At 40.5% G+C, this 22,529-nt stretch overlaps 1 protein-coding gene and 1 long non-coding RNA gene across 3 annotated transcripts; one reads left to right on the top strand and one right to left on the bottom strand.

Moving 5' to 3' along the window:
* Positions 1–531: 531 nt before the first annotated feature.
* On the bottom strand, positions 532–22,427 carry LOC134794227 (SID1 transmembrane family member 1-like). Of its 2 annotated transcripts, none has more exons than XM_063765971.1 (20): positions 22,042–22,427; positions 21,181–21,250; positions 20,517–20,613; positions 13,217–13,330; positions 12,553–12,692; positions 12,227–12,337; positions 11,198–11,281; positions 10,678–10,854; positions 10,393–10,546; positions 9,858–9,932; positions 9,400–9,761; positions 9,093–9,290; positions 4,957–5,139; positions 4,555–4,672; positions 3,097–3,219; positions 2,377–2,493; positions 1,918–2,038; positions 1,270–1,389; positions 833–959; positions 532–681 (listed from the first exon to the last, which is right to left on the bottom strand). In XM_063765971.1, exons 1-20 carry the CDS (start codon positions 22,113–22,115, stop codon positions 547–549), a joined length of 2,700 nt encoding a protein of 899 aa, XP_063622041.1. In that variant the 5' UTR covers positions 22,116–22,427; the 3' UTR covers positions 532–546. The 2 variants fall into 2 exon arrangements, with proteins under 2 accessions (XP_063622041.1, XP_063622048.1); XM_063765978.1 differs by having other exon boundaries at positions 9,093–9,305; positions 9,424–9,761.
* LOC134794237 (uncharacterized) lies at positions 17,344–20,306 on the top strand. The gene is made up of 2 exons (XR_010144649.1): positions 17,344–17,414; positions 20,033–20,306. It is a non-coding gene; the product is annotated as an uncharacterized LOC134794237 (long non-coding RNA).
* Positions 22,428–22,529: the final 102 nt, after the last annotated feature.

Here is a 22,529-nt window from a genome sequence, read left to right as displayed (position 1 = left end):
ATAGCCTTGACCATATTTCTTTAGGCAACCCTATTTATTTATGTTCTGGAACATATTTTCTTTCATATTTTCATAGTTTCATCCGTCAGACAGATTGGTGAAGGTCGACCATATATGTGAGATATCCTACTATAACCCTAGATGCGACGGATCTTCCTTGAGGTTCGTGGAATTATCTACAACCAAATTATTAAAGGGGCCCACTCACCACTGATTAACAGTCCGCGAGACGGTATCGGCCAGTCAGTTGTTCGGAACTGTCAAAATTTTGTTCTAACTGACAGGCCGATACCGTCCGGCAGACTGTTAATAAATCAGTGGGCCCCTTTAGTCTTGAATCTGTAATATCTGGATAGCACACCCCATCTGAACAACAACCATTTTGTCAGAAAGAGAGCCAAATGTCTGGTGATATCTACACTTTAATGTGACATGTGACTTTATTGGGACATAAAAATACAAACTAAACAATACAACTACACTTTTGTGGGTCGGAATAGCAAAGAAGTAACAAGAGGTATTGAACAACAGACAACAGTTTATTGATCAGAACACGGCGATGTCGGTGCGCCGGACGGCGGACAGCCCGTCGTCCCACGTGAGCATGGCCGCGAAGGACAGGTACAGGGCCGCCGCCGACAGCATGTGCCACAAGTCGTGCGAGTCGTAGAAATCCATTACCTGTAACATACAATCCGTTCAAGTACTTCCCCTACATTGTTATACATTATTAATCTCGTCAGGAACACATACCTGCAGGTGCTCGAGGCATTTTACAAACGGTTTCTGAGATGAGACAATGTAACTGTTAGTTTACCGTCCCTGAACGTACCATGCACTCGTGGTTCTTATGCCGGCTCTGCGCGGGCGTGGCGGACCAGTCCGTGGAGCCCGACATGAAGAAGTACAGCGCCGGCACCCATGCGGCCACCGCGCCTCCCAGGTAGCACCACGCGTACCTACGAACATCACAATTTTATGATTAAGAACAAAGAATATTAGCAAAACCACGAGTAGATACCTAATAGTAGATATTATAAGAAGAGGAGAGGACCTATTTTGAAGCTAGGTAGCTAAGGGAAGACGAAAGGCAAGCCGAAAAGGAGATGGAGGGGTTATACTCGGAATAGTGGGAAAATACAAACGATAGGGTTGGGTGGAAGAAAAGGAAGGATCGAGACCTTTTTCAAACAGCGAGTTTTATGACACTAAAATAGGCTGGGTAATTAAATAAAGGGACGGTGCCGGTTGGAGTCTTGGAGTACATACCACCGCGGTCGCTCGCCGTGCATGAGCTTCATAGTGAGGTAGAACAGCATATACAACAACGTATTCGCTAACAACACGTTCAACAAATGTGACGCGAAATCCGCTGCTTGCATGAACAATCTGCGCAAAACATAATATGTATTTATAAAATCTTCATACAGTTGTTTCTATTTCTATGACCATTCATTATAACAGCCAAATGGCCAAAACACGAAGCTCTTTCCCAAATATGTTTGTTCGCTTGTGCGCTGCCTGCAACCACCGTTTTTCTTCCGAGGCCGCGAGCTAGACTGCAGCCAGACTCTGAGACTCTCCTTATCTTTAGACATACTACGCGCAGGGAAGTACAGTCACACACGGGATTGTTGAACCACTTGTCACTGTTCTTAATTTAGCCGTGTAATGCAAATCGGGATTCGAACTCGTACGAGGAAGATTTCGGGAAAACTGACCAATGACTCTGACGTTGCTACGGTGGTCGTGACTGTACATGCATAGCGCCTAAAATTACAATTTAAGCCAAGACTTAAAGCACTAACACATGATCAATTCTTAAAGACAACTTCGGGGCGCCATCGCCATAGCGGCTGACATTTTTAAAATGATATTAAATCCGCCTCTAGAGGTAGGCGGTAGGTACATATATACCCGTAAATGGCAAACATCCAGTTGACGGCGTTCGCTATGAGCAGCAGCACCAGCCGCGCCGCATACAATGGTCGCGAGCGAGGTTGGAACCCTCGAGCTGCTACGAACAAACTCTGCTTTTCTGGAAGGAAATCAAACGTCATTAACTCATTACCTACTCATTAGAGTATCCGGTAGTGGTGTTTTGCACTAGATGGCAACATATATTGAAGTTACGATTATCTTATCTCATCCGGGTGCCCCCAATGTGGTGTTTTTTCAGGAGTCCGTGCTTCCACTATGGGTTCACAACTTAAAGTGAAAGCACACTTAATGGACATCACATTCAGGCACTCGTCAAAGCTTTTGTTCCTTTATCTGACCTAACATCCACCATCTAGCTATGGGTGCTAGTTAGACCTTTCACGACGATGCTAGGCAATGGGTGGTAGAAAGAAAGCGAGAAGACTGAAGTCTCACCGAGGCGGAACTGGCCGACGTAGTAGATGCGCAGCGACAGCAGCAGCACGGCGAACACGTGCAACACCGTAGCTGCGCCCCAGAACAGCGCCCCGCCGCCCAGGACGCCCCACACCACTGGAAATTACAAAATATCTAAATGCTACGAGCAGGAAGTAAAATATATGGCTACTAAAGTCAACTAAAGTGAAGACCGTGCTAATAAGCATGACGAGAGCTATAGCTTCACAGTTGGCCGTAGGTCTTTAATTTGTCAAGCAAGGCTCAAGTAAGAAAGCCCCAAGAAAAGGCTTGGCTTTTCAGCCCAAACCGTCGGTAAATATTAGTTTACCAGTCTACGCTAGTAAACCATCAAACATCAACATTTATTCAGCAAATAGAGGCCACAAGGGCACTTTTACACGTCAACATTGAATTTACATATACAAGCAAAAATAATAACAATACATCAACAATTTTATAAAATACAACTAACAAATCAAATTAGCGTATTACAATTACTTAGAGATGTCTCTTAATGTCGAATTACATAAAAAATACAGATACAAAACACAAAAAAAATCTATAGTATTTAGAGGTGTAAATGTCTCTAGGTGTCAGAACTATAAGATTATCTATATAGTTTATCAAATTATCCTTAGAGATGTATAGAGTCTCCAAGAGTCAATATCCTGTATAATTAACACATTCATTAAATAAATAAATAGTGTAAATAAATACCAATGGCAATAAGCACGGCGAGCACGCCGAACGTGGCGTGTGCGCGCGCGTTGACGTCGGGGTGGCGCGCCTGGTAGATCTTCACCATGCTCAGCACCGCCAGCACGTACATGAACGCCACGTCTACAAAACACAAAAAGTCATACAAAGATACGGACACCGTGTTAGTTCAAAGAAGTGTTTCTCCAGTTTTTTCATGTTGTGAACTTGTGACCTCCCTAGTTAGGATGATATTATTTTTCACGACCATTTGTTTTGCAATCTCATGCCCTTGGTAAGCCCCTGGTAGTTTCAACGTCTGCGACCTACCTATAGGAATTTCGCAATTCCCCCCTAGACCACCAGGCGTCACAAACCCGGTACACCGAAATCGAAAAAACCGGCTAAACCGGGTTTACAGCCAATTGCAAAAACCGGGTTTACACTTTGATAAAACCGGCTTTTTCGAGTTTTTCGATTTTACAGTTTTATATAATTATTTTAAAGAGCATGTTAAAAAAGAAACATTATACGCACTAGTTGTATAAATAAACAGCTTTTTAGTCTCCAACGTTATATCTATTTGCGCAGTTTTGCAGATAGACTGCTTAGGTGCTCCTTGAAGTTGAGGCTTCCAGGACGCTTCGGAGATATTTAGGAAGGAAGTTGTGTTGGAGAAGAGCCCTGCGCGGCTCGGCTTAAAAAGTCCAGATCAAAAAAAAGGGAGAAGATTAATTGCCCCTGAATTTTACTCTCAGCTCCTTGTTGGCCAGTTGAAAGCAGGACACCCCGGCCTTGGAAGTACTGGGGCACAAACGCCACCGAGAGAAATAGTCATCTAATAGATCCAGGTCCTTTTCCAGGGTATTTTGTCCCATTTCCAAGCTGTCTTCAATTGTGTCACATACAAGTGATACAAGGGCCAGGTCATCATCAGCATAAGCAAACTTCCGCGAGGTGGTGTTAGGCAGGATACGACCATCCAATCATCGGTATTTTCAGACCTATGACAACTAATACTAGGCGGTATGGAGAGTGTCGAAAATCCGCTAGCATGTACCGCTCGGCGGCCACTGAGGTACCATCTATTGCTCTCGTTGTGAAGACTATAGGTCCGGGTTGTGGTCACTTCTCCATCGAGCTGATTTGAACGTTCCTTTGCCTTTGTTAGAAACGGCTAAAACAGTGCATGTTGTTCCTATCTGCCCAGTCCAGCCCGTTGTTGTTGTGTATATATTGTGGAAGATTTAATATTAAAGCATTGATCCTAAAAATACTTGCTTATTTTACAAATTATACGTAAAACAGAAATCACCGAAGAAACTGGAAACCCGGTTTTGCTGTTTCACAAAAACCGAAAAACCGGTTTTCTAAAATACGCATGGTTTTGTGACCCCTAGGTAGTGCCCTACAGGTTGAAAAAACGCGGAGTAAAGTGACTGATTACTTTACTCCGCATTATTTGCCTATGATACGCACCGAACTGGAAGTTGAGCCCGTTGGGGCATACGTGGTAACTGGCGGAGAGCAGTGCGACCACCATCATGCCCGCCCCCAGCGCCGATAGCAGACCGTAGTGCGCTGGTATCCCGTACTCCTGCGGACACATGTGAAATTTTACGTTTCTCAAACGGACACCCGAAAGGTCCAGACACATCACTCATCAATGTCTCGGAACTCTGGCAATATGTCGAATCGCTCTTAGTGGTGAGAAATTGGTGCTCTTCGAAGTGAGTCTAAGCTAAGTTGGCAGCGATTTTGATAGCCCGGACGGTGCAAGTGTTATTTTAAACGTTATGCACCGTCTGGGCACCTAGGTCAAGTAAGTTTGAGAGCTTTCCGGCACTCTGGCAGTCCTAACGTGAGAAGGGTTTTTCTTACCTCATGTCGCGGCTTTTTAACACGCCGTTGCCGTCTCGCTCGCACTTGTATCATCAACAGAGCACCCAGCAGCAGGTACCCAAAGTTAGAGAAGACGTGGTTGAAGTCTGCCAGCGCGCCCGCCGGGTGCGCGCACAGGAAGTTGTAGTAGCAGATGTCCAGGGAACCGGACACGTTCATCACCTGAACAAATAACAAAGAATAATATACAGAAAAAGGTTTGAAAAGATTTCGAAAAATATGTAAAAAATATTAGCATATACGAGGGGCGTTCAATATATAATGAGAATGAGATGCAAACTCTTTAAATATAAGGAAAGTAAATACTGGCGGGTAAAGCTAATCTACCTAGCTGATTGCCATGAAAAAAAAAACTAACTGTTTTTTGTTTAAAAAAAAACGGCGATTTCTTTGCGATGCTAAAGAGTATGTTAGCGAATATGGAGAAAATTGAACTGCGCGCCGTTATTAAATACTTGTGTTGGAATTTTTTTTCTACGGACCAAGTCAATTTAGATTTACGGGACACTTTAAGGTCTAATGCTCCTCCGTATTCGACAGTCGCACGTTGGTGCGCCGAATTTAGACGTGGAAGAACATCGACCATGGATGACCCCCGCTCCGGACGCCCTACTACAGCAGTAACTGAAGAAATTGTGAAAAAGATCGAAAACTTAGTTTTGGCTAGGGCTTGCAATATCGGACGGTTTCCAATTCCGGAACTGATTTTCGATATTGGGTGCCAATTCCGGAATTCCGGAACTGGTTCCGGAATTAGGGTTAATCATAATTTTATTAGATTTTTGAATAAAAAAAAGTATTCTGATACTTTACGTTTATTAAAGACAATTTAATTTAATTAGTGGAATTTAATTAGGAATGTATCGAAAAATATTAATAAATTGAGTAGTGCCGTCCTGCACCTCTTATTTTAGCACCTTATTACAAGTGGTGGCATTTTGAACAGAGCGGGAAATGGAGTCGCCTAGGTGCATTTTATGATTGATGAATAACGATTAAATGATTTTTCGAAAACATATTTATTACACTTTTTAATTCTTATTCAAGTAGTGCCAAAGTTTATTTATTTATTCAAGTATCTGCTGCGATGTTTACTTAATTGTGCTAACACAATTATTTCACATGATATACAGTACACGCTATTGTTATCGTTATATACAAGATTATCGTATGGTTCAATCCACTTCAAAATTGACGATTCTGGTGGGTCATTCATATTGTTTCATTTACATTTCTGCTGTCGTGCTGTTTTCAATTATTAGCCTAGCGTATTACAACAACAAATATAGCAAACAGTTGTCTAAATCGACAACATCAAATTATTTTGTCGTATCTACAGCTTATAAAGTTTTTGGCCAGTAATTAATTAAGGTTGTTGTATATGGTTAAAAAGTATATTGATTGAATGTGAGAGAGCAAGAGAAATAGATTTTATAAGTAAAGTAAATATCATATAAAATTTGAATTTATTCATTCAATCATAAAAAGTTAGTAGATAATAACGACTCCATTTCCTGCTCTGTTCAAAATGCCACCACTTGTCCGTACACTACTTATTACTATGGTCACTTTTATTCCCTTCAATGATACGGCGTATTTATTTGGGGAAACTACGAATGCTGGCAAACCATTTGATTAAAACCAAAATATTACTTTGCTAATCCGCGAAAAGATAACGTGCTAGTCAATCAGTGCTAACCCGTTATACTTAAAGGTGAACCAGGATCTATTGAGGGTGCGCCATGTTACGGAAATTTGTTGGTACTAATTTCTAGCAATGGCAACAACTTTAATAATATACAATATCTACCCTCTATGATAGTTGTCAATATTGACAATGTAAACATTGCTTTGTCTAGTTTCGTGTGAATTATTATTAGACTGCAATAATCATGCCGAAAGTTTTAGATTTTACAGAGAAAAAGTTGTAAATAGTGTAAGTATATAGTTATTTATTGGAAAAAAAACGTGCGAAAAAAATTTCTAAAAATTTCTTCCATTAGAAAACATAACGAAATTACCACCTGAATTGACGGGTAAGTTTCAAACTTATGGACAAATGTCACTATAGTCAGGTCGTCACGATTTGGTTGATGTCTTGTAATAATTTGATTTGTGTATTAGGTGTATCGCATGCATCGGTATCACGGATTGCTAGCGAAGGGCGTGAGGGCGGAATTAAACGACCAAACCTAAAAAAAAGAAAACAATAAAAGAAAATAGATTTGGATGATTTTGATTTGTGTCATACGTCGTAAAATTCACGAATTTTATAGCGTAAAAACCGAAGAAATATCCAAACATCAAACTTCGCACTTATTAAAGTTGTCGGAATAAAACAAAAATCATCTGCCAATTTCCAGTGTCCCCACTATACAAATTGTTGCTATATAAAATTCAAAACGAGCGCCCTCTTGACAATACTCCCAAAGTTCTAGTTTACCTATACTTGCGTATTTTTTACATGCAATTAATGTTCCCACCCGCCCACCGCAAAAATAAATACGCAAATAAATATAACAAACCACCACCAAAAGAACAATACTCGACACGCGTTTCGCCTCTCTCTACGAGGCATCATCAGGAGATCTTGACGGTCTGACGCCCGGCAACGGAAACAAAATATCCAAATATTTATTAATTTTAATTCAAAGGTTTCGTGTAAGGTAGGATTCTGGGCATGTAAATGTATGGCTTTTCCTTAGCAAGTATCAAAAGTAAATAATTCAATGGTTAAGTTAATGAGGCATGTTAATGAGGCATGTTAATGTAGCAAAACACCAGCATTGTGTAGTTTATTGGTACTTTTCAATAGTAAAATCGAATAAAAGTACTTTAATCCAATTCCGGAATTTTCGATATTCAATGGTCTCAATTCCGGAATTGTAATATTGGAAAATTTGTCCGAGATTCCGGAATTTCGAAATTCCGGAATTCCGGAATGCAAGCCCTAGTTTTGGCGGATCGTCGTGTCACGGTTCGTTTTATTGCTGAAAATGTAAAGATTTCAACGGGGAGCGTGCATAATATTTTACATGAACGCTTGGGTATGAAAAAGGTATCAGCGCGTTGGGTACCCAAAATGCTTACTGACACGCAAAAACAAACTAGAGCTGAGATTTGTCAAGAAGCTTTGGAACTGATACAGCAAGACAGGGAACTTTTTTTGGCTCGATTTATAACAATGGACGAAACATGGCTCCATCATTACGACCCTGAAACGAAACTGCAGTCTATGACATGGAAAAGGCCATCATCTCCAACTCCGAAGAAATTCAAGGTGGGCCCATATGCCGGTAAGGTCATGGGCTCTGTTTTTTGGGATGGTAAAGGGGTCGTAATGATTGAGTATCTCGAGCATGGAGCCACTATTACGGGCACTTTATATGCCAAACAAATAGCAACATTGCGCAATGAGATCCGTGAAAAACGGCGAGGTAAACTCTCGAAAATTGTGTTGTTCCATCAGGACAATGCACCGGTACACAAGTCCGCCGTTGCAATGGCTGCAATACGTGATGCTGGGTTCGATATCCTTAAGCATCCTCCGTATTCACCAGACCTCGCCCCTAGTGATTTCTACCTTTTTTCGAGATTGAAGGAATACCTAAGAGGCAAGAAATTTGAAGACGACGACGCGGTAGTCGCTGCAGTACAAGATTTTTTAAGTACTCAAGAAGAAACCTTTTTTTGAAATGGAATTTTAAGTTTAGAAAAAAGATATACTAAGTGTATTATGCTAAAAGGTGACTAGTCGAAAAATAAAATAACATTTAATAAAAGTTGTATATAACATACTCATTCTCACTTTTTATTGAACGCCCCTCGTATAGGTAGGTCGTGTTACAAACTGGATAAAATTATGCATAAACGATGGACTGATACCAAACGAAAACGTTTGCACTCATTTGGAATGGACACAAAACTAAAAAGGCTTTATACGGAAAAGAAAGGGATTTCTAGTTTATCTGCGTATTCATGCTAAGCCTACTGGTATTAACATCGGGAATGCAGCTTTAAACTGAACCACACAATTAATACGTAAAAGACAGTGACGGTATAGGCAGCTATCGAACGGACGGTGTTCTGTTCTGTATAAGCTACAAGGGTCTCACCATCTGAAAGGCGGCAACAAACTGGACCACAGGTAGTGCATAAAAAACAGCCACAGTGTATAGTGTGTGCAAGTAGCGGTCGGAGCGGGCGCGGAGGACGCGCGTTCGGCGCCGAGCTAAGGCCGCCAGACGGAGTTCTGCCGGCAGACCGAACGGTCGGTCTACTTCTGAGAGGGGTCGGGCGTTTCCTACTGCCTCCTGAAAATAGTAGAACTCGAAAATTTTGTTAGTGTAACTTGTTTCAGCGGGGTAGCAAGTCATTTCTTGAATAAGTACAGTAAAATTTAGAAATTACTTAAAACCCTACCTGAACATTAGTTTCATTTAGAACCCGTCCGTTGCTATCAGTTGTGGCTTGTGGGGAGGTAGATAGTTGAGTAGGACTAGCCGAAGGGATAGGAACTTCTGGTGACACACGAGTGGTTGCATTGAGAGCATCCGATCGGATGACTTCGGGCGAGCCTTCAGGAGTGGAGTTGACTAGTGGTGTCGAGCGGATAACATTAGTAAAGGCTACAGGAGTGGAGCTGGTGAGTGGGTTGGTTGCAACAGGCGTGGTAACTGGGGTTTCTGTGGTTGGGGCAGGGGCCGTTGGTGAGGCAGTCGGTGAGGCCGTTGGCTCCTCGTCTGAGTCTGTGTCACTGTTGTCGCTGCTGTCAAAGGTCGCCGCTGAAACCGGATCCAACATTTTTTATTATACCAATCTGATTCATCTGAAGTTGTATTGAAAATTACATTTACTTGTAGTTCATAATAATGACTTACTAGAGTCTCTTCGTCGTCGTGTGGGTGAAGCGGCTGAGACGCTCGCGTCTGTCTGCGATGGCTGCCCGTCTGTCACTGAAAGCGTGCAACAAATCACAACCATATATTGCATCACACAGACCTGAACATCACTTCCTAATGACGTAGGTGTAGTTTAGACGGAAGTATAATGCCACAGGCCGTGGCCTGATACGTCGTGACGTATCGACCAAGTAGAGTCAGGTTATTGTAGATGTAGGGAACTTGAGGCTGGTTTCCTATGTCTACGCTTGTTTAGAACTCAGTATCTCACCTAACTCGCCATTGAGCCAGCACGGTAAACGAGTTAATCTATCTTCATTATTTTCTACTTTTGTAAATATGTGGCTTTCCATCAGAGAAAGGTCTTCATGTTCCATGTGCATAATTAAGGACCTTGCCATTACCTGTTTTAAAATATTTTCACGCTTGCATGCAGATTGCATTGCACGAAATTCTTATATTGTTACTCATAACATAACTGTGTTCTATGCAAATAAATTCTTTGAATCTTTACCATGAGGAGCCAGCACGGCCAGAGAGCCGATGCGTCGCGACAGCGGCTCCCAGCGGCGCGCCAGCACCAGCGCGCCGAACGCTACGTAGAACAGCAGGAATATTGCTATCGTCACACAAGCTGCTAACACGTACTGTCCGCGGGACAACGCTGCCTGAAACAGTCACAAGATTTCTCCAGCATTAGCCACGACACTTTCAAAAATACGGAATACTCTGTCCACCTTAAAGCGGCTGCCGCAATTGTCTTGAAGGTCATATCGGGGGAGATAAAACTACATCGCACCTTGACAGTAAAGGTTACGGTCTTGTTAGTGGCCACATATTGGCTCTCGTCCCTTTCGCCCCATAAGGCAGCTTCTATCAGCCAGTCGGGATCATCGTTGGTATCGTCGCCTCGGCACGGCCTCTGGTCAGCGCGAACTACGGCCACCACTAGGAATCCGTATGGGTACGAGCTGCGCTGTAACACAGAACTATTTTATTAAAGCGATCTACAGATCTAATAACCGTAAGAAGAAAAATTTACTTAAAAACAATAAATATACTATCATGTTATGGTCTTCATCTATGTTAATTCCACTTTACCAAATGTAGCTTTCCGAGTAAATTCAAGAGTCACTAAAAATATGCCTATGATATTTGTAGAGTTCCCTCGATTTCTCCAGGATTCCATCATCAGAACCTTATCTGCTGACGATGTATTTAACCAACTGTGAATTGGTTCCACCGTGTTCAGATAATTAACTAATCAGATATCAGACATATAAAGAATAGCTGTTGATAATACATAAATACATACATACCGATAGTTGCACAGCTCCTGACTTCTCCACAGTCATCCTAAGACCGATCATCTCCATCGCGTCAATCGACTGCACGATTGGACACTGAAAAAAATTACGAGTTAATAATTTTGGTACAAAAAAGCCGTATTCATGAAACATGGTCGCTAACCGAGAGTCAGAAGTCCAAATTGAAGGTTTGCCAGCGAGTAATGGAGCGCAGCATTCTAGGTGTCACCAGGACGGATCGCATCCGAAACACTACACTGCGCTCCAAAACACGCATAGGTGACGTGGGGAAGAAGACCGCCAGGCTGAAGTGGGACTAGGCGGGTCACGTTTGCCACATGCATCCGAATAGGTGGGCTAGTATAGGCACCAAGTGGATGCCGCAGAAGAAGCGCGGACGTGGCAGGCCCAGACGGAGATGGTGGCACGACTTAGATACCTTTATCAGTAACTGGCTGGAAAAAACAACACAAAGGGAGTTGTGGAGATCAAGGGGAGAGGCCTTTGCCCAGCAGTGGAACACTATAACGGCTAAGAAAAAAATGAAACATTGTATAATCTTTAGGAATGGAATATCGTCTAGAATGCAGAGAAGAATTACACTGATTTAAACTTTCACGATTATTAAACATTATCAAAGTACACAACGGGACTTAATCGCGTATTTAAATTTTAAGATTTACCTCCGATGTTTCGAGGACGGCGTTGTCCCCGTGGTCTCGGAGAAGACTGGCTCAAGAATTATCTTCGGAACGTAAGAATAATTGTACCTACCGGTGTTGTAGTAGGTACCTACCCTACCTGTGGAGGGGTCCAAGATTTGTGATGAGACCTGATTCGTGGCACTCGCTGTCCTCGCTGATATGAGACAAAATTATAAAAGCGTTTCAGCACCATCTACCGCAAATTTCTCTTGAAGCCCTGCGGTAGGCCATGTCGCTCTCGCATATTCAGCCACCCAAAAATGGAATCCCGATGTTAGGTAAGTACACCATAAATCGTCTGCAATAGATGGTGCCAATGAATGTAAAAGAGACTCACCGTATAGTTTTGTACGGAGACGGTGGCGCACACCTCATCCTCGGCGCTCACTATCAGTCTTGCTCGATCCTGGTTCTCCAACCACCGGTACAGCGCCACTAGAGGCGCCGTCTGCAAATTACGATCAGTTTTCATTGTACGAAGTGTTTTTGAAAGACAATGACTACTTAAGTATGTAAGGGAAGTTTTGGACAAAAGTTTTTTTCTATTTCTCGGATATTGTTTTGGGGCTCGGCTCATGATATGATTTAAAAAAATCTCCTTCACTTCGCACAGGATGGCCACAAAATTAATTAAAATATACCTATGTACGGTGCGGGCATTACCTTGGTAATCACGAAGGAGCTGTCTATACTGTACTGAATGAGGAAGTTCCTCGCCGGTTCGGCGCGCAGCGTCACCTCCACGGGCGTGGCGCACGTCGATCCCACGTGTAGGGTAAAGCCACGCAGCGCGTCGTTGCCATCTAGGGGATGACATTGGAACTATTGAAATACTTTTGATGAAAGGTTGTCGTAGATAAAAAAATAGTTGGGTTAGAATGATAATTTATATTTATCAGAACGAAAAAGATCCAACTTCACTAAACTTCGAAATGCACCCGGTCCCGGGTTCGAATCCTGGTAAGGGCATTTTATTTGTGTGTTTATCACAAATATTTGTTCCTTAGTTATGGATGTTTTCTATGTAAGTATATAAGTATTTATACATGTGTGTATATTATATATATCGTCGTCTAGCGCCCACAACACAAGCCTTATTGAGCTTACTGTGGGACTAGGTCGATCTGTGTAAAATTGTCCTATAGTATGCACATTTTATAGATTTTCAGAAGTTTAATTGAAGTTTGTTCTACAAATCCTGATCTAAATGGACTGACCCACAGAATGGGACAAACCCTAACCTAATTGGTCCAGCAATTATGTATAGATCGGGGAATAGACAACAACAAAGTTTTGAAGTCGGTTAAAAAATCGTTAAGAACCCAACCGCAATGCTCCGAGTCTATCTGATCGCCCCCGGCTCCGTCAGGGCACAGCGTCCGCGTGAGTTCATACAGGAGCCGCTGCTCGTGGTAGTACGGAAGCTGCCATGTCGTTGCACCTGCGAAACAATTTATAGTTATGGTACTTACCTATAAACACGGATATGAGACACAAACAGATCTAATCTAAGACGAAGACGCGACATCGGAGGCAGGGTTCCATGAACTTTTAACCATCACACATGGCCGCACCCATACGAGCCAGTCACCCGGCTGTCATAAACTGTGTCTGGTCGCGAATCCTTTACAATCACTGGGGAATCCCTATTATGTTTAGGAGTAGGTATCCAGAATTCTTATAAAAACAATTCCCTAACACCTCATCATGATGGGCAGGTAGGCGGTGTATAGTAGGTGTATTAGTCAAACCTCTCGACAGTCTGCATGACGTATCGGGTTTTTCAAGTCAAGAATATAGTCGACGACAACATTATTTTTAACCGACTTCAATTTCATAGAAGGAGGAGGTTCTGTATTCGGTTGTGGCTATTTTTTTTTTCTATATACGTTCACCGATTACTCCGACATCCGGAGTCCGATTTGAGTAATTCTTTTTTTGTTTGAAAGGAGCTACCTCCGAGTTGGTCCCATTTTAATTTGGTTCTGTTCTGATGATGGGATCCATGAGGAATTGAGGGAACTCCTCAATTTTTAAAGGCACATGCATGGTGTTTTGGGCGTTTTCTTAAGCAACTCGAGCATTTTCTCCCGAAAACCACCAATTTGATGAAGTAGACCTGATGATGATGATTATTTTGATGATAATGATGATGATTTCTTTAAATGTAAGTATGTTCAGCGATTACTCCGGCACCTGTGATCCGATTTGAGTAATTCTTTTTTTATTTGAAAGAAGTTACCTCCAAGGTGTTTCCGTATTATTTTTGGTTCTGGTCTGATGATGGAATCCATGAGGAATTGAGAGAACTCCTCAATTTTTAAAGGCACGTGTTAAGTGACTTCGGGGTTTTCTAAAGTAACTCGAGCATTTGCTTCCGAAAACCACCAATTTGATGTACTGCAACTGTAGCCTTACCACGAGTTTGACATTGACATATTCGCTAACGTCTTATGCATCTAAATGTAACTTTTTATGCATCTCGCTCACACTAAGGTTAGTACGAGCGAGATGCATAGGAAGTAAGTTACAAACATGCTAGCGAATATATCAATGTCAAACTCGTGGTAAGCTGGTAAGGCTACTGATCGGGGATTAGGGTTAAGAGTTAAGGGGTCAGGGATTAAGGGGTCGGGGAATGGCGGTTGAAGGGTTGCTGGTTCAGGATCGAGGGGTTCCTGGATCAGGGGTTGATGTGTTGTGAGGTTGAGTGATCGGGGGGCTGAGGGATTGGGTCAGTGGCGGGGCGGGCGGATGGATTTAGTTGACAGGAATTACAATTTCCTAGACGGACTCGAGAAAATTTCTGGTTCAGGGTCGAGGGGTTCCTGGATCAGGGGTTGATGCGCTGTGAGGTTGAGTGATCGGGGCGTTGAGGGATTGGGTCAGTGGCGGGGCGGAGGATGGATTTAGTGTAGTAGTGACAGGAATTATAATTTCCCAGACGGACTCGAGAAAATTCCTGATTACATATTTATTAAAGTAATAGGTACACGAATTTAGTGTTAAACATGATCTTGTTTTTCATTCATGCGTCGCGCTCTTAACAATGCGTTAAAACTAAAAATGGAAAAATAAAATCTTTTTAGGGGTCATCCATTAATTACGTCACACGTTTAGGGGGAGGGAGGGGGTCAAGAAAATGTGACATATTGTGACATGGGGGAGGGGGGAGACACAAACTTTGTGACGTCACTTTAACTTCATCAGTAACCGAATTTTTTTTTTTAATTATTTTATTCGCTGTACATTTAAATAAGTTTTTAAAACGATAATCGTTTTTATTCTTTTAATTTTCTTTCCTAAGCAGTTTTGGGTTATAAAATTACTAATATTTATATCGTCAAAAATATTTTGATAAAATATTAATAATACTTAGGTACTTACTTAATTCGATTTGGCGATTTCGTAGAAAAAATGTGACGTCACACTAGGGGGGAGGGGTTTGCCAAATGTGACCAAATGTGACAAGGGGGGGGGAGGGGTCAAAAAACCTAGAAATTCGTGTGACGTAATTAATGGATGACCCCTTATAAAAAAAAGCAAACCGACTTCAAAAAGGATGAAATAAAATATTATCCTTTTTGAAGTGTATGCGTTACCAACTGATATGTTTGAAGTCGGTGCCAAGCCAAGTAGTAACAATACCAGTCAAAAATAATCAGCTTTATGGCTATAAACACTTCCTGCCGAATCGTGTGGTAAATGTGTGGAACTCTCTACCAGAAACTGTTGCTAGTGCACCATCGGTCAACACTTCCAAAAATATACTAGATACACATTTTAGAACTTTAAAAAGTGCAAAATAAAATACAAGTGCTTCGATATACACGCATCAGTTCTAAGAGCTGCTAGTGTATCAAATAAAATAATATTAACTATTACAAATGTGTAAGTAATTCTGTCTGCCTCTTTGTCGCCTTTTCATGGCTAAACAACTGAACCGCTTTAGGTGAAATTTGGCAAGAAGGTAAATTTCTTGAATTGTTTTATATTTTGAAATGTAGTCCTCTGGATAAGGGATGGGAAATTACTCAGTTCCAATCTCACACTTCGTGCTATAGACTGTTCGAGCATTAGTAAGAAATGCTCTTTAAAAAATACGACGGAAAAAAAATGCATTGGATTTCCACTAATGTGCCGAAAAACATGGTACAGACTGCGCCAAGAAGGTTTGATCGTGTGTTCTGAGGTGTGTTCTTAGATACAATCGACGTCAAAGATATGTTTACACTTTTGCACCTTACTCCTTTGTAATAAGGCGAAAAGTGTAAACATATTTTTAACGTCGACTGTACCTACAGAAAGTACGTTCATTGTCGTCGTGTAAGGCAATCCAACGTAGGTACATCCTTATCGAATCGCACCAAAATCATGGTATGCTTCAAAATTTGGCTTGGCACCGACTTCAAACATATCAGTTGGTAACGCATAGACTTCAAAAAGGATAATATTTTATTTCATCCTTTTTGAAGTGGGTTGCTTTTTTTTATAAAAAGATTTTTACAAAGTAGTTTACATAATCAATAGATTATTTTATAAACCAACAATATCATAAATCCGTGTTTATTCGAGCATATTAGGTTTTATACATGAGCTAAAGTTTAGACCATGGTGAAGAGTCGGGGCCGGGAGTCATCTGGATGGAGGTGGTGAGGGATGTCACTGTTGCCGATTGGAGCTTAGATTAGGGAATGCAATAACCGGGCGTTTTTCATTACCGGTAATTTACCGACGCGAGGTCCCACTAACCGGTTAACCGGTAAATTACCGGTTTTACGTTTATGAAATAAAAAACATTGATTTTGCATTATTATTTATTGTGATTTGTGTCCTTATTTTCGTTAGTAACCTTTAAAAGTAATCAACAGTACGTTATAGAAACATCGACAAAACAAAATAATGAAAATCAACTATAAACATTAAACAAGATATATTTTTTAATCATATTAAAAACTTTTTTAATTCTTTAAAAATCACAGTAATCAATAACAAAAATTATAACTAAAGAGTGACACAAAATAATGAAAATCAACTATAAACATTAAACAAGATATATTTACTAATCATATTAAATAAAAAATCAAACATGTATCATTTTAAAGCGAAATTAACTTGTACAATATTAAATAAGCAACATAAAAAATCTCAGTAATCAAAGGGTAACATCTATCAATATAATATTGTTATTATAGTAATTAAAACCGTAATCAACATTCATTAAAATCTAGTAAATATAAAAAAAATAACATAAAGATCATTTTCATATTATTTTAACACTAGTAACTAGAAAAAATTGCACTTTAAGATAGGAGTTGTAATCAGAAACATGTCATCATATATAATAATCATCATAGAATACTTGCGTTTGTTAAATATAGGCGATTAATTAGAACGTTGCTTAGATATTAAGTAATGTCTTAAAACAACTAAAGAGTTTAATGTTTCGTCCTTCATTCGTGAACGATATCTTGAACACAAGTAACCAGCGGTAGAAAATGTTCTTTCGCATTCCACACTTGTCGGTTTAATGGAAACAAGCATTTTGTGTGCCATTTCGAGGAACCGACCTCTGGTACCGCCGCCGTCGTAAAGTGCCATTTCAAAGCGAATGGCGTTTGGGCAAAGAGCTTCCTGAAGAGATGCCGGGCTACTTTGTTGATTCACAGTGCTCATAATCTTCTTTTTCATTTCGTCTCTCATTGTCTTTTTAATTTGTTGCGACGTCGACTGAATGGGAATCGTATCTGATACTTCAACTAGATCAACTCCGATTGCTGCGGAACTTTGCGTAGGCTCGTCATCAGCTGTTAGTGGTGCTGGTGCATCTAAGGCCTCGGCCGAGTCGGCCGTTACATCTTGACTATTAGCACTCTCATTTCGTTTCAATAATGCCATTATAATCGAAACTATGTCGTCTGGGGACGGTTTGAGAAATATCACGTCTAATTCTGATTCAGTGTAAAAATCGTTCGGATTATCTAGGTATCTTAAAACTCCTTGTATAGGTTGATACCTCTCTTCTATCCTTTTCTTCAGAGCCATTTGAAATGATTTGCTAAGTGTTCCAGGAATTTCTTTTAATTTTGATAAACAATACTTGAGCACGAAATCGGCTGTAAGCAGATTTGCATCATTTTCACAGATTAACTCCAGTGCTCCTTTAAAAATCTCAAGCATCTTGTGCACGTTTGTGAGCAAATCAATTTCAACGGTGTCAAATTTAATTTCGGATTTTATGTCAATCAATGCCTTTTGGATGCAAGAATATAATAAAATAAATCTCTCCAACATTGACGCTAGAGAGCTCCAGCGAGTCTTACAGTCTAATATGAGGTGAAGTTCTTTATCGAAGGTCTCTTTCACGTATTTTTGCAACGCTTGGTCGTTTTTCGTTGGCGAATTGCGGAAGATCTTGCATACTCTCCTCACTTTCTCAACCAGGACCTTGATGTCTGCATTTGATATCGGCACCCTCCTTCGTGGTTCTTCTAAATTAAAACTTTCGTCATCTTCGCCATCGGTATCTAAATCCGAAATTTCTGATTCTGAATTGTGTTCGTCTTCCGAGTCGTTTTCAGGAACGTTTGGCTGGTTTTTATACATAACGTCAAGTATAGCCAGCTGAAGACCATGTGCGTAGCAGAGTTGATGGTAGAGGGGCAAGTTACGTCCCATTTTTACCATCACGCTTGCCCCGTCCGTGGAAAGTCCAACAATGTCATCCAAGTTCAATTTGTATTCTTGTAATCGATCATTTAAAAGTTGCGAACATGTGGACGCTGTTGCCGATCCCCTTATTCTTATTAGACCAATGTTATAGAAGTGTTTGGTTGTGCTAATGGCTTCACTGTGTATATTCACATTAATATAGCGTCTTTTAGCCGTGGATGTCCATTCATCCATGGTAATTGAACATTTCAGCCCAGATTTTTTCAGTTTAGTGAAGTCTTCAGTGATTTCTCGCTTTGCTGCGTCATATCTTTGGATAACTAATTTCCTGATGGTATTTGGCGACGATGGTAACTGGTGACCTGCCTGCTTGAATAGACGACGAAGGTCCACGGAGTTCACAAAAACTCGAAATGGGATTCCGTCTAAACACACCATCCTCGCAACTTTCCAGTCCATTGATTGGTCGTTTTGAAAGTAATCGTCAATTTTGAGCTTTTTCTTTGTTCCTTGATCCTGACGGCCTGTATTTTCATTAGACTGGCTCGATGACGGCCTTGGTTCCGTTATTTCGCCAGTAATACCGTGCAACTTGAGGTGGTTTTTCAATCCTGAGGTACTACCTCCTTCTGCTTTTAATATTCTATTACATTTTTTACATTTTGCAGTCTTATGGTCAACGGACCGCAAAAAATGCAGCCATACTACTGACTGTTCTTGCCCCCGCTTTCGAAATTCTGTATATTCCATGACGATTATTCTAAAACAAAGATAATAAAAAGTGAGTATAAGGAAGTTAGGAAATTATAATAAAAGCGACAGTGAGCGAGTGATAATTACGTATTATCTTATGTTATTTTTTATTCTAAAAGAAAAATGCTAGGTTACTAACTAATGCTTGCTTTGTTACAAAACGTTTGTTACTTGCTTTGTCGCAAAAATCACAAAATGTATAATGTAAAATATTGTATTAGATAAGTGCAAATATATTGTACATTGATTTATTTACGGGTAGCGACAAGTTACTGGATTGCTCCGAAAGTTAATACATAGTTACATTACATTATTCTTAAGCATAACGTATTGTTTATTATTCACAGCGGTTATTTATTAAAACATAAATGTTGTCAGATGTTAACCTTACAGGTATTGGTATTGCTAATGTACTTTAAAAAAACTGATACATAGAAAGAAGGTAAAACATGATAAGTAAACTTTGTTTGGCATAGGGACATCTTGCAAATTTTTGATCTATAATAATCGCATGCATTATTAAGAAAAATTACAAGAAGTATTTATGAAAAATAAAGCTACTTACTTTAAGTAAATACACCATCCAGTTCATTTAGCGCAGCATACACAGTGCACAATTGTCACGTGTTATTTAAAATCTTTTTATTTGTTTCACTTACTCGCAAAAGTCGCACGCGCACGGCTTAACTCAATAGATAAGAAGTGTATTTTGGGAGAGCAGGTAATAGACTAAAATAAAGGACACTGCACATAGTAAGGCGGGTCGGGGCCTCGGGGGTAGGGGTGGCGAGAAGGGAAAGGGCGATAAAGGGATTAGCGACCACTCATTTGTCACAAAGCATTGCTTCCTAGCTCCTACTCTGACGAGCAGATGAGACCATAAGATGCAGAAAAGTAAGTATTTTAAGTGTCTCTACGTAATCTTAAACCGTAGTAATTGTTTTTTTTGTAAGTACGAAGATATAGATGTGCTAATTCAACAGGTTGTTACATTTTTATTTGCCTATACAACGTTCGGTAAATTCCCGGTTACGGCTGGAAATTACCGGTATTTTACCGACTGTAATATTGGTCAAATTACCGGGTAACCGGTTAACCGGTTAACCGGTTAGCATTCCCTAGCTTAGATCCACCATTTTCTAATAGAGCTTTCAATGATCATTAAACAGTTACCGAAAATATTATTGAATAGGTATAGTTACCGGAGCGCTGCCGCGCGGTGAGCAGCACGGGCCGAGCCACATCGCCAGCCGACACGTGGGCTGTTATTCGTGCCGGCCATAACATTTGCTGCTCAGTCTGTCAACCATATAAAAATCAGAAGTTTATGTATATAGGATGTTGTGTTTTTATTACTACGAATTGAAACAATTCTTGGATCTGCTATTACCTTACCAAACAGTTATTTTGGGGTTTCGGCTTAATTTAAGTATATGATTCGTTCAGCACGTTACGAACTTATAGCTGTATCTTACTGAAATAATGGAATGGCTGATTCCTTAGTAAGTACCTACCTGTAGCTATATAGGTTTATTCGTCATCAGCACCTATACCCTAAAAAGTTCATGTTGGCACAAAAGATATGCAGAGGTCAATAGACTCAATAGTGGAAATCGCAAAAAAAATGTGTCCGTCAGTCTGGCCAGATATTTCCGTCATTAAAACTACAGCATAGGTAAGGCATTTTAAAACTGTAGCCGCTGAACATTACTTACTATCACGTATCACCACAAAAATATAAAAACACCTCTTAGTTTTCTGTGGGTGCCTATTACCCAAAGAAGATTAAATATTCTTAGTAGCGGACATTTTGCATTCACTATGCCTAGCAGCTTTTCATACTTGATGTTAGATAGTAGCTCTTACCGGGACAAACTCGACGACATACTCCACGGAGCGGTTGACCACCAGCGTCTGCGTCTGCTCGTACTGCAGCCTACAATACAACACTTAATCTTGAGACACTCACACGGAGTCGTTTACCGACACCATGCACAGTATGAGGTTTCCAGCCAACAGCCAACCGACATGTGCATGCCACGAATGTCTCCAAGATAATGAGGTTGGCCGGTCGAAGTATTTTACTAATGACAGCATAGGTTTTCCCTGTCTGAAGTTTATGGCCTCGCTAGGTGGCCCTTTAAGCCAAATCTTATAGAACAAAACTATAGGGACAGGTAAAAGCTATGCTGGCGACATCTATACAAACATTTGACGGTTGCCAATCCCAAGAAGCACATCTCACCTTCCTTGCTCTTTGCAACATTCTTTACCCTTTCCTCTTGCAAAGAAACAAGTGGTTATCATACGGTACTTATAATTCATACTGACGCGGATTTCGTTTGCGGCAACGGTTTGACCCCGTACAACTTAATTACTTACCGTAAATTCTGTTAATGCCCTGATTTTAAGTAACATTCTTGTAGTTTAACAAATAAATGTGATTCAGTGTAAATGAAAAGTTGCCTCATAAACAAATGTACGCGGCTTATGTTGGTTCATCGTAATCTGATAGCGACGCCGCAATGTCTTATCAAAGCAGGACGACTCCATAAATACTTATATTTTATTTAATAATATTCAAATAAGCATCGTTGGCATGTATTGTGAAATCCTTAGGTATCGAATTTTTCCTCCTTTTAGACTCTTCAATTATATGCATACAATAACAGAAGGGCTCAAAGCACTGAAGACCCAATAAAAGACGTTAATAGTGTCAATACTTACCTAATGACTTCAACAACAATTTGATCTTGAGCACGCGCACACACACACAACAACAAACACACTAACACAAACATTTTCTAACACTAACAATACTGTTTATTCATAAACCCTAAACAGACATGTCCTACTTTAAATAAACCCCTACATCGGTAACAATTACAAGCGATCGTGGGTCATCAGAAATACTGGTCAACAACACGCCGCGCCGGCTTTATGAAAATGACAATCGACGATCACCAAGTCATCATTATAATTAGTTGTCGTGTAATTATAATAAGTAAGTAATAAATACGCGAAATGTGTAGGAAGCGTGCGCTGTGCCGGTGGAATGGGTTATCGGCGATGTTAGGTTATCTGGGCTGATAAGAGCATTGATTCATTTGGGCGCGGTGTCGACATAGATGGTCATTCTGTCCGAGATTGTCTTCGCACTTACGACATAAATAAAACACACACACACACCTATTTGCATTGAAGTTTTTGACAGG

This window comes from Cydia splendana, chromosome 1 (genome assembly GCF_910591565.1).
Source record: "Cydia splendana chromosome 1, ilCydSple1.2, whole genome shotgun sequence".
Lineage (NCBI taxonomy): Eukaryota > Metazoa > Arthropoda > Insecta > Lepidoptera > Tortricidae > Cydia > Cydia splendana.
This window is presented reverse-complemented; position numbering and strand designations above follow the sequence as displayed.

What these genes read in the sequence shown, in the direction of transcription:
- LOC134794227 (XM_063765971.1), bottom strand. Translation starts at nt 22,115, where the DNA reads ATGTTTGTGTTAGTGTGTTTGTTGTTGTGTGTGTGTGCGCGTGCTCAA. An exon ending in CGGGCTCAACTTCCAGTTCG is followed by an intron (nt 3,220 to 4,554) that starts GTGCGTATCATA and finishes TGTGTTTTGTAG; the next exon opens with ACGTGGCGTTCATGTACGTG. An exon ending in CACGGCGAGCGACCGCGGTG is followed by an intron (nt 960 to 1,269) that starts GTATGTACTCCA and finishes TGATGTTCGTAG; the next exon opens with GTACGCGTGGTGCTACCTGG.